Source organism: Oryzias latipes, chromosome 23, assembly GCF_053564925.1.
Source record: "Oryzias latipes strain Hd-rR chromosome 23, Olatipes_Hd-rR_3.1".
In the NCBI taxonomy this organism is placed as follows: domain Eukaryota; kingdom Metazoa; phylum Chordata; class Actinopteri; order Beloniformes; family Adrianichthyidae; genus Oryzias; species Oryzias latipes.
Window position 1 is genome coordinate 2,731,273 of NC_136259.1, and position 12,826 is coordinate 2,744,098.

Genomic DNA, 12,826 nt, shown 5'->3' on the forward strand with positions numbered 1-12,826 from the left:
ACCGTTGACTGTATATAATAACTGGAGTCACTCAGGACATTTCTCCTAGACTTCTCCTGTTCTTAAACAATCCTTTTTTTTGGTTATTTTGTCTGTACTTATTGAAGTTATAATGTGGTCTCATGTCAAATGTATTAAACCTTTGATTAACCTGCTTTTAAGTGCTCGGGGTGTGGTATTTCAAAAAGCCCACCCCTGATTGGTGAGAGTGGTTGCCGTAGAAACGGTGAATCCGACCGACTTGCCGACGTCTGGCTCCAACATGGCGGCGTCCGTATCACGAGAAAAAATGGCAGCTGATTGTAGTTCATCGGTTGACGTAAGTCATTTTCTGTGGGTGACGTAAGCGTCGCTCAGTCCAGGTCTTGTATACAGTCAATTGTGTTTGTCAGCCAACATTTAGACTAGTAAACCTAAATTAGCCGTAATCTCTACTCTCGTTATGCGTGGTTCCATCCGCCTCACGTCCCAAACGCTTCCTCCTTTTCAGGTTCCTCAGTTCTCCTTTTGGCCTTCAGCTCCATCGTCTTGTTTTTCTCTGTTCTCCAACCCCTCCTCCGCCGCTGCAACACATTCCTCCACAATCTGCTCTCCCAGCTCTTCTCTAGAAACATCTGAATGATCTAATCTGTCCCGCTTTCACATACCTCTCATTCATCTCCTGCTTGCTTCCATCTTCCCTCCAGAAGCCAGGATTCTTCGCCTCTCCAAACATGATTTTCATCTCCTCCTGTCACACCCTCTGCTCCTAAATTCCAACTTCAGAAGAGAACTCCTCCTCTGAAATGACGAGGGTAAAGCTTGTCTTCATTCACTCTTCTTTTACCTTATGTAGCCCAAAGCCTCCCAAAATAATCCATTTTCTTTGTTCTTTTAAATCATTTTCTTTAAGAACCTGTTTTTTTTCCTCACACAGTAATTAGCATCTCTCCTATCAAGGCCACAGAGTGTCGTCGCATTAAAGGGAAGGACGATGGCGGCGTCCTACTTAAGAGTCCTCTATTTAGATCCATGTCCTTCTATCTGGGACAGGGTCCAGGGAGAGCATCAGGGGGTCGTCTGCAAAAATCGGCTTCAGAAGCTCAGATGAGCTGAGAAAAGTTGGGCAGAACCGGCTTCAAGGACTAAAGGTCACCATGTCTGCAAAACTTAAAAAATTGGATGTCAGGAGTTTTTCTTTCCACTGGAAATGTTGATTTCAGAACACAATTGTGACACTTATGACAGGTAAATGAACTGTTGATGCTCATTCTATGACAACTAACACAACGGGGGAGGAGCTAACACCATAGACGGTATATGACTAGACAGCTTGGCCCCTCCCTCCAGCGTTCCAAACATAAAAACCGCTGTTGGTCAGAATGACGTACTTGATCTGATACATTTTTTTAAACCTCTCTTTCCGATCAGATGCCTCAGTAAAAGCGTGTGGCGCCCGCTGAGCTGACTTTCAGTGGCAGGGGTGGAGGGGTGTGGACTTCCAGCAAGCTTACTCCTGATTGGCGACAGTAGTTGCCCTGGAAACGTTGACTCGGACCGACTTGGACCGACTCGGACCGATCTCTGGCATCTGGCACCGAATGGCGGCACGCGTGTCGCAGAAAAATGGCGACTGAATTGGCTTCATCGCGCTGCAGCCGGTCTATGGGTAACGTTCAGAATTAAAGCCGCAAGCAGAATTGTGTGGCCGCCCCCGCCCTGACCAGCTGCTTGAGCCCCCCCCCCCCCCTTCTTTGGGTTGGCTTCGTCTCCATGGTAACGATTGGAGTTTTTGGGGACGACAAACAGGTGTAATGCTTAGAAGAATCAGCAAAAGTGAAATTGGAGTTTCCTTGGCAACAGAGGTTTTTTGGGTAACCCCGCCCACATTCTTAATATGTTCATATCGTATGACACATCCTCTTTGTTCATCTTCTGGTAAAGATTATGTGAGCATAAAAGGGAACGCCACTTTTGCGAGCTCTCCACGCTGGGGCTGTTGAAAATCTGCCATTGCTAATTCCAACACTTTTTCCCAAAGAGTTTAGCAATGATGGCGGCTTCTTACTGAGGTCAAAGGTCAATGAAACTGACGGCTGTAGACTTAAGCTGGCGGCATTTGTGTGGCTCTGTCCGAATTCCCACACTAACCAATAAAAAACTCATTTTAAAAGCAGTTCGTACACCACGCTCAGTACTTTATTTATTTTTTATCTTTATGACGTCATCGATTTCACAAAGTTAAAATCTCATTGATGTGAGCGTTTTGAATCCACTGTCTTCTGAAGATGAAAACATTGATGGTTTAAAAAAATACATTTAAATACATTGTTTTGGCAAAAAGTTTTCCGACGCAATGCATTGTGGTCTATATTTGCCGATCTAGTGAGCGTCGATGCACACTGGTTTTGCGCAGAGACTTCTGGGAAATTTCTGGCCCTGGATTTTGGACTTGTGGATTCGGACGGCACTAGAAAATGACAAACGCTCTACTATACAGTGAGTAGGGAAGGAATTCAGACACAAACTGGGACATTTTGTAAAGTTCGCTCAAGAAAAGTTTTCTAATGTCCAACAAAAAGTTGAGCCAAAATATGGATAATATGGAGGATGATTTATTGATGGACTGACCGTTAAATCATATTCCCCTGACCCCCCCTTGTGCTGCTCCGAGCCCCCATTTTCTGCTGATCTGATTCATCTGATAATTCCTCGCCGCCACAGATCGACTCTGATGAATCAGCCGGCAGGAAAGCGCGTCACGTCTGACCCAATCCCACATCCAGCCGTCACCCTTCTGAAGTCCCGCCATTCCGCCCGGCCGACGTGAAAGGAGGATGACGCGCTTCCCGCCGCCTGCTTCCCCGCCCTCCGGTCGGGTTCCCCGCGCTCACGCGTCTCACCTAGACGGCTGCCGTTGCGCGGCATGGCCATGAAGGAGCCGAGGGTGCCGCCGATGACGCTGTGCGGCCGGCGCAGGGGCGGCTTCTTGAAGGAGCCGGTGTACTGGTGCAGAAAGGAGTGCATGCTGTGGGAGGTGGGCGGGCGGCCGTTCCTCATGAAAGGCTCTGGAACACAGAAGGAGACGAGACGTCCTGAAAAATCACAGCGACACAAAGAAAAGCCCGGATCTCTGAGCCACAGACACAAACTCTGACGCTGGTTAAATACAAGAAACACGGAAGGAAAACTGAAAGAATCAAGACAACATGTTTTCACATCAGAGACCTGCACCTCTTTTTTTAAACCCATTTTTATGTAGCTGTTATTTTACATCAGGATTTTTTATTCTGTAGCTTTTATGGCCGTAAATTTGTCTTTTTACCTTATTAATACAGTTGACCTACATTTAAAAGTTGATCATTTTAACAGGAATCTGTTCAGCCTACAAAATAAAAAACAGACTGTTAACCAAAAAAAAAGGTCCAAATATGGGAAAGAAAGAGGTAAAATATCTAGTCTGGTTTGGAGAAGAAGCTTTATCACAGACTCAAGGTCCATTTGTCACATTAAACACAAAACATATAAAAGACTTAAGGATAAAAATAAAACACTCAAACATGTATAAGAACAATATCATAAAAGTATAAAAATTTATGACAGGAATTTAAAAACAATAACAGTATAAGAACATTAAAGGAAAACAGCAGGCATAAATAATGTCAGAAATGTAAAAAAGAGGTCGATTTGAAGGAAATCTGCCCTTTTTTTGTTTCAGTGCAGGGTCACTGGGTTGCTGGAGCCTATCTTACTACACCGCCATGCAGCTTTTCAAGAAAACCTGGGAGACTAAATACGGCAACAAGCATTTTTATAAGAATTCCCCAGAAATCGAATACATGTTAAATTCAGGAGAGCAGACGCTTCAGCCTTGTCCCTCAGCAGACCTCTCAAACTCTGAATGTGGTCGCACGCTCTCGGAAAATTACCTCCAAAACTACTGATGTGGCGTCGGCTACGCGAGCTGGCAGGAGTTTCCACGACTTTTATGAGTTTTTGTCAGTTTTCCATGGAAGACTCTTAAACACGGCTTTACATGCCGTTATATGAAGTCAATAAAGAGGCCACTTTATTTGAACAATGTCTGTAATAAAAACCCGACTGGTGTTTTCCTCCCTTTAGATTTTAAACAGACCAGCTCTGATACAAATATGTTAAAAAGAATTGAAATCAAAATGTCCCACTGCACTTCTGAGACCAAACCACCTTTATTTACCACAAAGGCATATTTCCAAAAACACGTGCCAGCTAGGAAGGAAAAATGTGAAAAGAAAACTTTCACTTGGCAACTATGCATGAATATATTTACATAAATATATATAAAACAGACCAAAAGTTTGGACACACCTTCTCATTCAAAGAGTTTTCTTTATTTTCATGACTATGAAAATTGCAGATTCACACTGAAGGCATCCAAACTGTAAATGAACACATGTGGAATTATAGACATATGACAAAAAAGTGTGAAACAACTGAAAATATGTCATATTTTCTTCATAGTAACCACCTTTTGCTTTGATTACTGCTTTGCAGATAGCAAATCTATGTGTTATATATATATATATAACACATAGATTTGCTTCTTCCCACCTCTTTCAAGCAATTCATCAAACTCCACTTGACGTTAATTGATAATCATTACATTTAAGGAATGTAATGTGTTTTGTGTGTGTGTAATGTATTCATGACTTTTCATGATTCTGAGTAATTACAACGTCAAGAAGACGGCATCATCTTCAATCATCTCTGTTTGTTTATTAATGTATGTATTTATCAGCAATATAATGCTGCAAATGGGTTTGATGTATGCTAGGACTGCACAATAAATTGCACATTTATCGTTATATCAAACTGTGCAGTTTGCATCTCGCTAAAGTGGTCCAAAACAACAGTAAGGTTGTATTGCATGGAGACAGCGTGATGCGCTCTTTCCATGCGGGTCCTCTTCTTCTGCGTGTTACATAACTGGATGCAGGGTGACTCAGAGGAGGACGGCTGCATCTGCTGCAGACGCACACAGCCACCCGCCTCTGCCTTGATTTAAATGCTCCGGAGAGCTGCCAGAGCTCCCAAAACTCTGCAGGCTTTTAAGACTTGCAGACACAAAAGTACGGCAAACAGAGAGAAAAATTCCGATTGGAAGTCGTCCTCTCCCTCATTAAACTCCGGTTCGTCTTACTAAAAGGCATTTTGGTGGCAGATGAAGCTTAATAGATGGGTTATGGGACTGGCTTGTTCCTGTTACATTCCTGACAGATAGAAGGCTTCATTTAAATGATTAAAACAGAAAAAGTCTAAACAAACCACCTTAGTCCCAACAGATGCCTATAGGCTGTCTTTGGATGAAAGTGCAAACTTTTTCAGATCATAGAGCCCTCAGTAAACTCGTAAAGCCAAAACCTTTATGCGCTTTTTTTATAGCCATGTGTCTCCACGGACCTGAACGGCCCGTAAACCCGCAGCGCCCGTTCGGGTCAACCCACATCCAGTTTCATGTTACTAAGGCACAAACAGCCACCAATAGAAAGTCTCTTCTGTGGTTAAGTACATAAAGCTGTGATGTTGGGATTTCCAGAATCAGTTTTTTCAGAAGTTACCGCCTCGTTTTCTCAACCGCAGAATATCCCTGTTGCAGCACAGTCAGCGTTACACACAATAGGATTAGTATTGCAACAGCCTGTCAGAACATGTTGGTGTCACTATCAGACGTAACAATGACATTTATGTCATAATATAAAAAAGTTTCTTCTTTTTGTGATTAAAAGAAATTCAAATGGAACCAAAAAATGAAAGAAAAAAATACATTGAGTTTTTCTTACACTTAGAATAATCAATTACATCGCAAAATCAACACAACGGAACATGTTCAGACTTTATTGAGTTGTCAAACTTTTACAAACGACATTTAATAAGCTTGCAGAATAGAGTTCAAACAGGAAGGAGTAGGACTAATAAATGTTGGGAGAGGCAGAGTTGTGAAAAAAATAAGAGTTAGATCCGGAGTTCTGTTGAATTTATCTGACAGCAAATAAAAATGAATCCCTTTCACGTCCCAGGTTACTAACATGGTAACATTTTTATGAAATTCACAGATGTTTCAGTACAAATCCAGACATTTGCTTCATGGGAGTTTAACTGGGCATCAACTAGTTGTGAAACTCCATAGTTTTCAACTCTTGAATAAGTTCATAGATAGTGAGCAGCAAAAAGAGTGATTTCTCTCTGTGAATGAGATGAAGCTGATCGCCGCACATTCATTCTTGTTGGGTCAGATGGGCTTGTGTTGGTAATGTCACGTTGGAGCTTTATCTTCGTATGTTTCTGAAGAATTACATTTTTAAAGTCACACATCTTTTCAAGCTGCTGTGTTTCAGAATCCAGACGTCTGCCTCCATAACACTCTAGACCTGTTCTGAAGGTTGTGTTTTCATCTGCACTGGGGTTTGTTGGTTTGAATAGTCCACTTTGTTTGGCAAATGTAAAAGCTATCTGAGCTATGATCCGGGTCAAACAAGCTAACTCTGGTTTCACTTAGGGATGGACTAAAGTGCAAAAGTAAATCAAAGGAAGTAAACGTGCAAGCTTCGTTAAAACGGCCCTTTGACGAACAAATAAGCTAGAAACGTTCTAACAAGCTAACCGTGGTTTAGTTAAGGATTACCGTATTTTCATGATCATGGGGCGCACTGGGTTAGAGGGCGCGGTCTCATTTTTCTGTATTTTGACACGTACACAAAGTGCACCGGGTTTTAAGGCGCAGGCACGTTAACACATACCAGTAATTCATGCGTGCTAGTGTGTGTTTATGGCAGCGGGAGCAAAATTGAGTTGGTTGTGATTTATTTTTCTTTTTTTTTAGTCATCAATCAGCATCCAAGAATCCATCAAAGTCCTCATCTTCTGTATCTGAAATGAACAGCTGGGCTACATTTTTATCAAACACGCCAGGTTCACTTTCGTCATCGTCAGAGTCCGCCTCGTTTCTGTGCGGCTCCTCGTCAATGATGCCGGCTTTTCGGCACTTTGAAAGCGGTCCAAGCAGACACGTTAGCGCGAGCTTCTACAGTCCCGCCGACGCTTCCCACAACAACGAAAGCCGTGCCCCGTTGTGCGTATCGCCGCCGCGCGGCACCCGTTCTTCTCGACAGTGAGACTCACTGTCAAAGTCAACGGCGCCTTGTCCATGTTGGTGATGTGGTTGGCGGTGTTTGTGGGCGATCTTTCTACTGCAGTATGAGCGGAAGATGAACAGCTTTTCATTCTAATCCGCTGGAAGTCACTGCGGCACCGTAATCCTCGCCCGGATGGAAAAATGACGGTGTTTCATAAAACTAAAGCAAAAGCTTCCTCTGTAAGCATTACTGCCCTCAGTAGAATGGTGACTGCAGAGAAGCTTCTCCAAGCTGATCCTTCGTCGTTGACTTGTTTCCGTGGAAACTCAGCAGCGTCATCCTGACTGTTGGAGTTTGTTTTCCAGCTTCCTCCACTTGTGAACCACGGATTCATTCATCTGGTATTCTCTGCAGCTGCTCCCATGTTCCCGATAACTTGCAGTGTAAACTGTGCTTCAGCCATGTTGTAATCAAAGTTGTTCACGCCCACCCCCCTCCCCCGCTCTCATGCCGTCTTCTTCTACGCCCCACAACAACACGTTAGGCGCACCGCCTCATCGGGCGCCCCCTACATTTTGGAAAACATTTAAGACTTTTAAGTGCGCCTCATGGTGTGTTGAAGAACCCGCATTGATTGTTTATAAGAACAGGATTGAGTGACACCCCCCCCCCCCCCCCCCGCGCGTTCCAAACAGGAAGTAGCTGCTGGTTCCAAGAAGCCGAAATCCTGTTACTCAGTCCTTCTATTTGTTCAAATAACCATTCTTGCTCTGCTACCTTTTCTCAACATGTTTTTGTTGATCTTCGTTTTTATTTCATAACATTTTTTCTGTATTGCAACCAGTTCAAGCTTTAAACTAAATCAGATGCCTCAATGAAAGTAGGTGGTGCCTGCTGGCCTCCATGTCAAACATTCATAACATTTGATTGACAGGTTTTGTGTAGCCCGCTTTCAAGTGGTAGGGGGTGGCCATCCAGCAAGCTCACTCCTGATTGGTGAGAGTGGTTGCCATAGAAATGTTGACTCAGACCAACCAGTGGTTACTGAGGATGTATGGCTCCAACATGGAGCCTGAATCGTTTCGTCTATGTCACAAAAATGTCGACCAATTTCACTTCATTAATCAGAGATGGAAGAGAGTCATTTTCTATGGGTGATGTCATTCTCACTCAGTCCAGTTGTCATTTACAGTCAACAGAAACTGTTTGATACTGTCGTCCTTTATTGCATCACTGCTCTTCAACATTCATTCAATGGTAAAGTTATATGCTTTTATTTGGTCCTCCTAAAGTTGTAATGTATTGATGTGAGTAAGCACTTTATTTGTTGAAGAAAAACAAATATAATTAATAAAAAAAGTAGCTGCAATATGTATATGTATATAGGTTTAACAGGAAATAACACACGTTCTTTGAACTGCCGTAACTCTTCCACTATTTTTAACCCTTTTGATGCATCAACCCACTTCTGCTCCAATCTCACCTTAATTTAGTATCTACTTGAAAGCAAAAGACATAAGTGACGATTTTTGTTCACTGCTGGAAATAAATTCTGCGTCAAGGCGTTTACGTAATTTCAACGGATTCTAAAGCTAAGAAACGGATTCTTGGCGTCAGAAGCTGTTGGTTTACATTAGTCGCAGAAACAATAGAAGAGTTTATTTAGAAAAGGTCAACACTGGAGCAAAAACTACTGTGTTAAAACTGCATTCATGATTCACACTGGAAATGAATTATATCAATGGAATCATTGGGAGTAATAGATTCTTTCAGAATAAATAAAAATGCAAATATGAGGTATTTTTTATGTCTGATACCAGCCAATTTCCTTTAACAAAGTATATTGTTAAAACAACGACGTCTTCCAGGGATAGACAGGGCTTCTAACTCAATGTTTAGATCGAATGATCGGAAATTCTGTCCATTCGACTTCTCCTGAAGGTGAAGTAAAACGTATGTTGGTGATTTACCGTTGTCCTTGGTGCCTCCGTCCTCCATGGTCATCTGTTCTGCCAGTTCGGACAGAGACTCGTCGATGGTCTGGCTGGGGCGGAGCGTTAACGACAGGCGCTTCTTTATCCTCTTCATCTTCTCCATAACACAGCAGTGACGGCCTGAGGGACACAGAGGAAGACACGTCACTCACACACTGTGAAAACCCCGCAACAAACGCCAAGGACCGTACGGACACGGGAGGTTCACAACAGTGTCGGAGACGGCAGGAGCCTCTGAAAAGCCCAAAATATCTCAGCTCATGAATAACCTAAAGCAGCTTTTAATCCAATATTCATTTACTCTGCAAATGCCTGAACAGCAAATGAATAATCCATGAAGAGGGCCTGAATAAAGCATGAATGTCACGTTTCTTGAACACAGCTGTTTTTCTGCTACACAAACATTCACACATCGGAGAGATTAACGAGCTCTGATTGAAGAAGGGGAGGCGGGCGCACACGCCGTTCCTCCTCCAGACAGGCGTGTTTGAGTGGACGCCGCGGTGTCCCAGGTCACAGGAAACACCTTGTTGAAGCAGCCTCAGGCCGGGCCTCGCTTATTGTGCTGCTTCACGTGTGCACGAGCTGGCTTGCAAAGTGCGTGGAGGAAATGCAGCAAGGAAGCAGCAGAAACGCCCCTCCCACTCTGCCGGACCACCGCCGCAAAACAAGTCAACCCCTGCTGACAGCGCCCCCCCCCCCTCAGTTTCAAGGTTGTTAGCTTCCTTGTGCTCGTGGGACACCATCTGGCCGTCTGTTCTCACACACGGATGCAAAAGTTTGTCATTGATTGCTGCGAGGCGAGCATCACTCCAATCAGAGCCACGAGCTGCCGCCATCACACCGCCACAACCTGACTGTTTAGACTCTCTACCCTACAACATCTGCACCTAAACTATTGGAGAGACTTCTGCTCAAGCTGGACATGATGCACACCTCCACCCAAAGAACAGGGGTGGAGCACACAAAGAAATACTAAGATTTTATGCAATATTTGTGTTCCCAATCCATCATTGTTACTGTTTACTCCTATGAGGAAATGCAGGTGTGGCGACATCTTTACACCTGAGCTTGATTAGTCTGCTCCTTGGCAGGAAGTGTGTCGTGTTGGCCGTGTTGGCCGTGTCAGCATGCCCATCTGATGGCGCCTTAGGTTTGTGCTCATGAAAACCCATCAAGCTGTTTATTCGTGGAGGGGGGAAGGTAGACGAGAAAATACCCCTCTGCAAATCCTACTGGTAAAAATCAGACTGCATAAATGAAGGGAAGGCGCTGGTAAATACGTCCAATCGCGGGCGCGCTCGCAGTTGACGGGATAGGGGCTCTTTGTCTCCCAAACAGAGGAGTGTAACAGAGACGGGGTTTTATCTCTGCAGCGAACCAAAACAAAGAGACCCATGTGACGTGCGCGTGTGTGATGCGTGTGCGTTGAAAGTACGGCCTCTGGCAAACCGGAATGATGTGCGTAGGTGGCGGTGCGGATTTCAACTCAAAAAGCAACATCAGCAGTATGCCAGCAACAGAGAGGCAGTGAGGGAGAACGCCCTCCCCATCAAAGCCCCTCCAGATATTCACCAACACATTTTGACCCACATCCCCCCCATTCCTCTGGATGCTTCCCAAGTGCATCCGAGGAAGTCGGAAGGAGGGGAGATGAAAGAAAGAGAAGGTGGTGGTGGGGGGGGGGGGGGGGTTAGGGACCAGGCCTGATCACTAGGCTAATTATCACACACTGTACACTCTCCTAACCTCCTTTTCAAGTCTTCCTCGATTCCCCCTTCACCCCCCCCCCCCCCTGCAACTGCAGACGTAATGATACGGAAAATGTGGCATCACGTCTGATCTGGGAGATGTTTGCAAGAGTGTGAACGCGAGGAGGAGGAGGAGGAAGAGGCAGAGAAGAAATATGAGAGAAATGAGAGTTTATGTCAGTGAACGAAGCCATAATGGAGTCTTTGTGTTTGGTTAAAAAACCATGAAATCATCAGAGTGAGTACAAGCATGGACAGCGGCGCAGAGCCAGAGAAAGGCTCTCTGAGGCGGCGGCGGCGGAGGCGGCGGTCTAACAAACGGAGCTTTCAGTAGCAGCACACTGCTTTTATAGACGCTTTGGGATTGGATCATTCAGAAGGAGACCAACCAAGGGTTCCCCAAAATCCTGCTGGTGCAAACGTTTGTGTCAAAACAAAAGTGGCGTTTCATTCCGGAGGGGGTAACATTTTTCTAATGTTGAGGACATTTTTTAAGATTCTCTAAAGTGGAGATCGAAGAAAGCAGCAGTCTGAAGGCTGAAATCAGGCCCTTGTGTGGCGAGACGGTAAATGCAAAGAATTCACAAGAAAGCTTTAGTTTAGCTTGAATTGATGCAACTTTTTGCAATCTCACAAGAAGTATTTTTGCTGCACAGCTCAGATATTTCTGTGGCTTCTTCCTGTAACTGAAAAGACGATTTTACACTAAATCAGCATTTGCATAGATATAGTTAGCAGGGCTTGTTGGTGTGGTCTCTTTCAGTTTCTACTTTCATAACAGAACTATCCATTAGTGGTGTGCTTACATAGACCTCGATGCTGTTTAAGTGTTAGCTTTTAGTTTTCATTTTTAAGTTCTTTTCACTCATTTTATGTATATCTGAACAGACATTTTACTAAGGGGAAAAGAAAAAGTAAGTTTAGCTGATTTCAAGGAAGAAATTGGGCTATAAATTATGAATGTAGATCTGTGAGATCTTTGGTGATTCACTTAAAGTCCCACTACGTTCATCTTCAATTTAATTTCAAAGCATTCCCAGTGGGGGGTTTGTTTTAATTACGATTGGGCCATTTTTGGTCATAAATGAAAAAACCTGTGTTGTTTTCTAGGACAGTTGAGTTGAGGGCAGAGCACCCCCCCCCCCCTACTTTCCCTCTCCTTTGCTGAGAGCTCTCTGTTTACACTCTCTTACAGCCCCTCACAACACCAGCCTAACATTGAACACATAAAGACAAAAATGGCGAAAATGAAAATCGGAGCAGTTTTGATCCAGATTCCAGCTCCCATGAGGAAAACAAAGATGCACACAGATCTATTCGTCTGCTAGTGGAAGCTAGTGGCTCACCCAGTGTATTTTCCACATAACTATTTCAAACGACAATTTTTCATTTACAACAATTCAAATAAAGAAATGTTCAGAATTGCAATTTTGAGCTCAAATTTCTTTACACATGTCCTCCTCTATCAGAAAGCATGTTAAAAGCAGCAAAAACACCATTTTCAGTGCAGTGGGTCTTTAAGAATGTTTTTAAGCTGCTGTCTGTTGGAAACGGACGCATGTCTACGTCACTGGAATGACTCCAAAGCTCCTGTATCTTTACTCTAGTAAAGAACAGCAGGCAGAGAAGTGTTTATTAGAAGGTGATGATTTGACGTCATTGTCGCTGTTCAATATTTCTAATATGTCCGATTCCAAGGGAGCTTTGCAGAAAAAGCATCAAAATACAGTAAGTCCGAAGCCCGGTTCTTCCCCTACCCCTATGACTTCTCCCTACCCCTATGACTTCTCCCTACCCCTATGACTTCTCCCTACCCCTATGACTTCTCCCTTCCCCTATGACTTCTCCCTACCCCTATGACTTCTCCCTTCCCCTATGACTTCTCCGTACCCCTATGACTTCTCCGTACCCCTATGACTTCTCCGTACCCCTATGGCTTCTCCCTTCCCCTATGACTTCTCCGTACCCCTATGACTTCTCCCTACCCCTA

The 12,826-nt window shown here is 44.0% G+C and overlaps 1 protein-coding gene across 2 annotated transcripts in view; it reads right to left on the reverse strand.

Annotated features, from left to right (window-relative positions):
- Positions 1–12,826, reverse strand: part of cdk17 (cyclin dependent kinase 17) — a 52,673-nt gene that overhangs the window by 17,667 nt on the left and 22,180 nt on the right. Inside the window, exons 2-3 of one of the 2 annotated variants that reach the window (XM_023952141.2) lie at positions 9,062–9,205; positions 2,883–3,047 (exon numbers count right to left, since the gene is read on the reverse strand). In XM_023952141.2, the coding sequence (XP_023807909.1) occupies positions 2,883–3,047; positions 9,062–9,188 (292 nt within the window). In that variant the 5' untranslated portion in view covers positions 9,189–9,205. Of the gene's footprint in view, positions 1–647; positions 670–2,882; positions 3,048–9,061; positions 9,206–12,826 lie in introns of those variants that run through there. The other variant, XM_078941768.1, reaches the window with a different exon arrangement.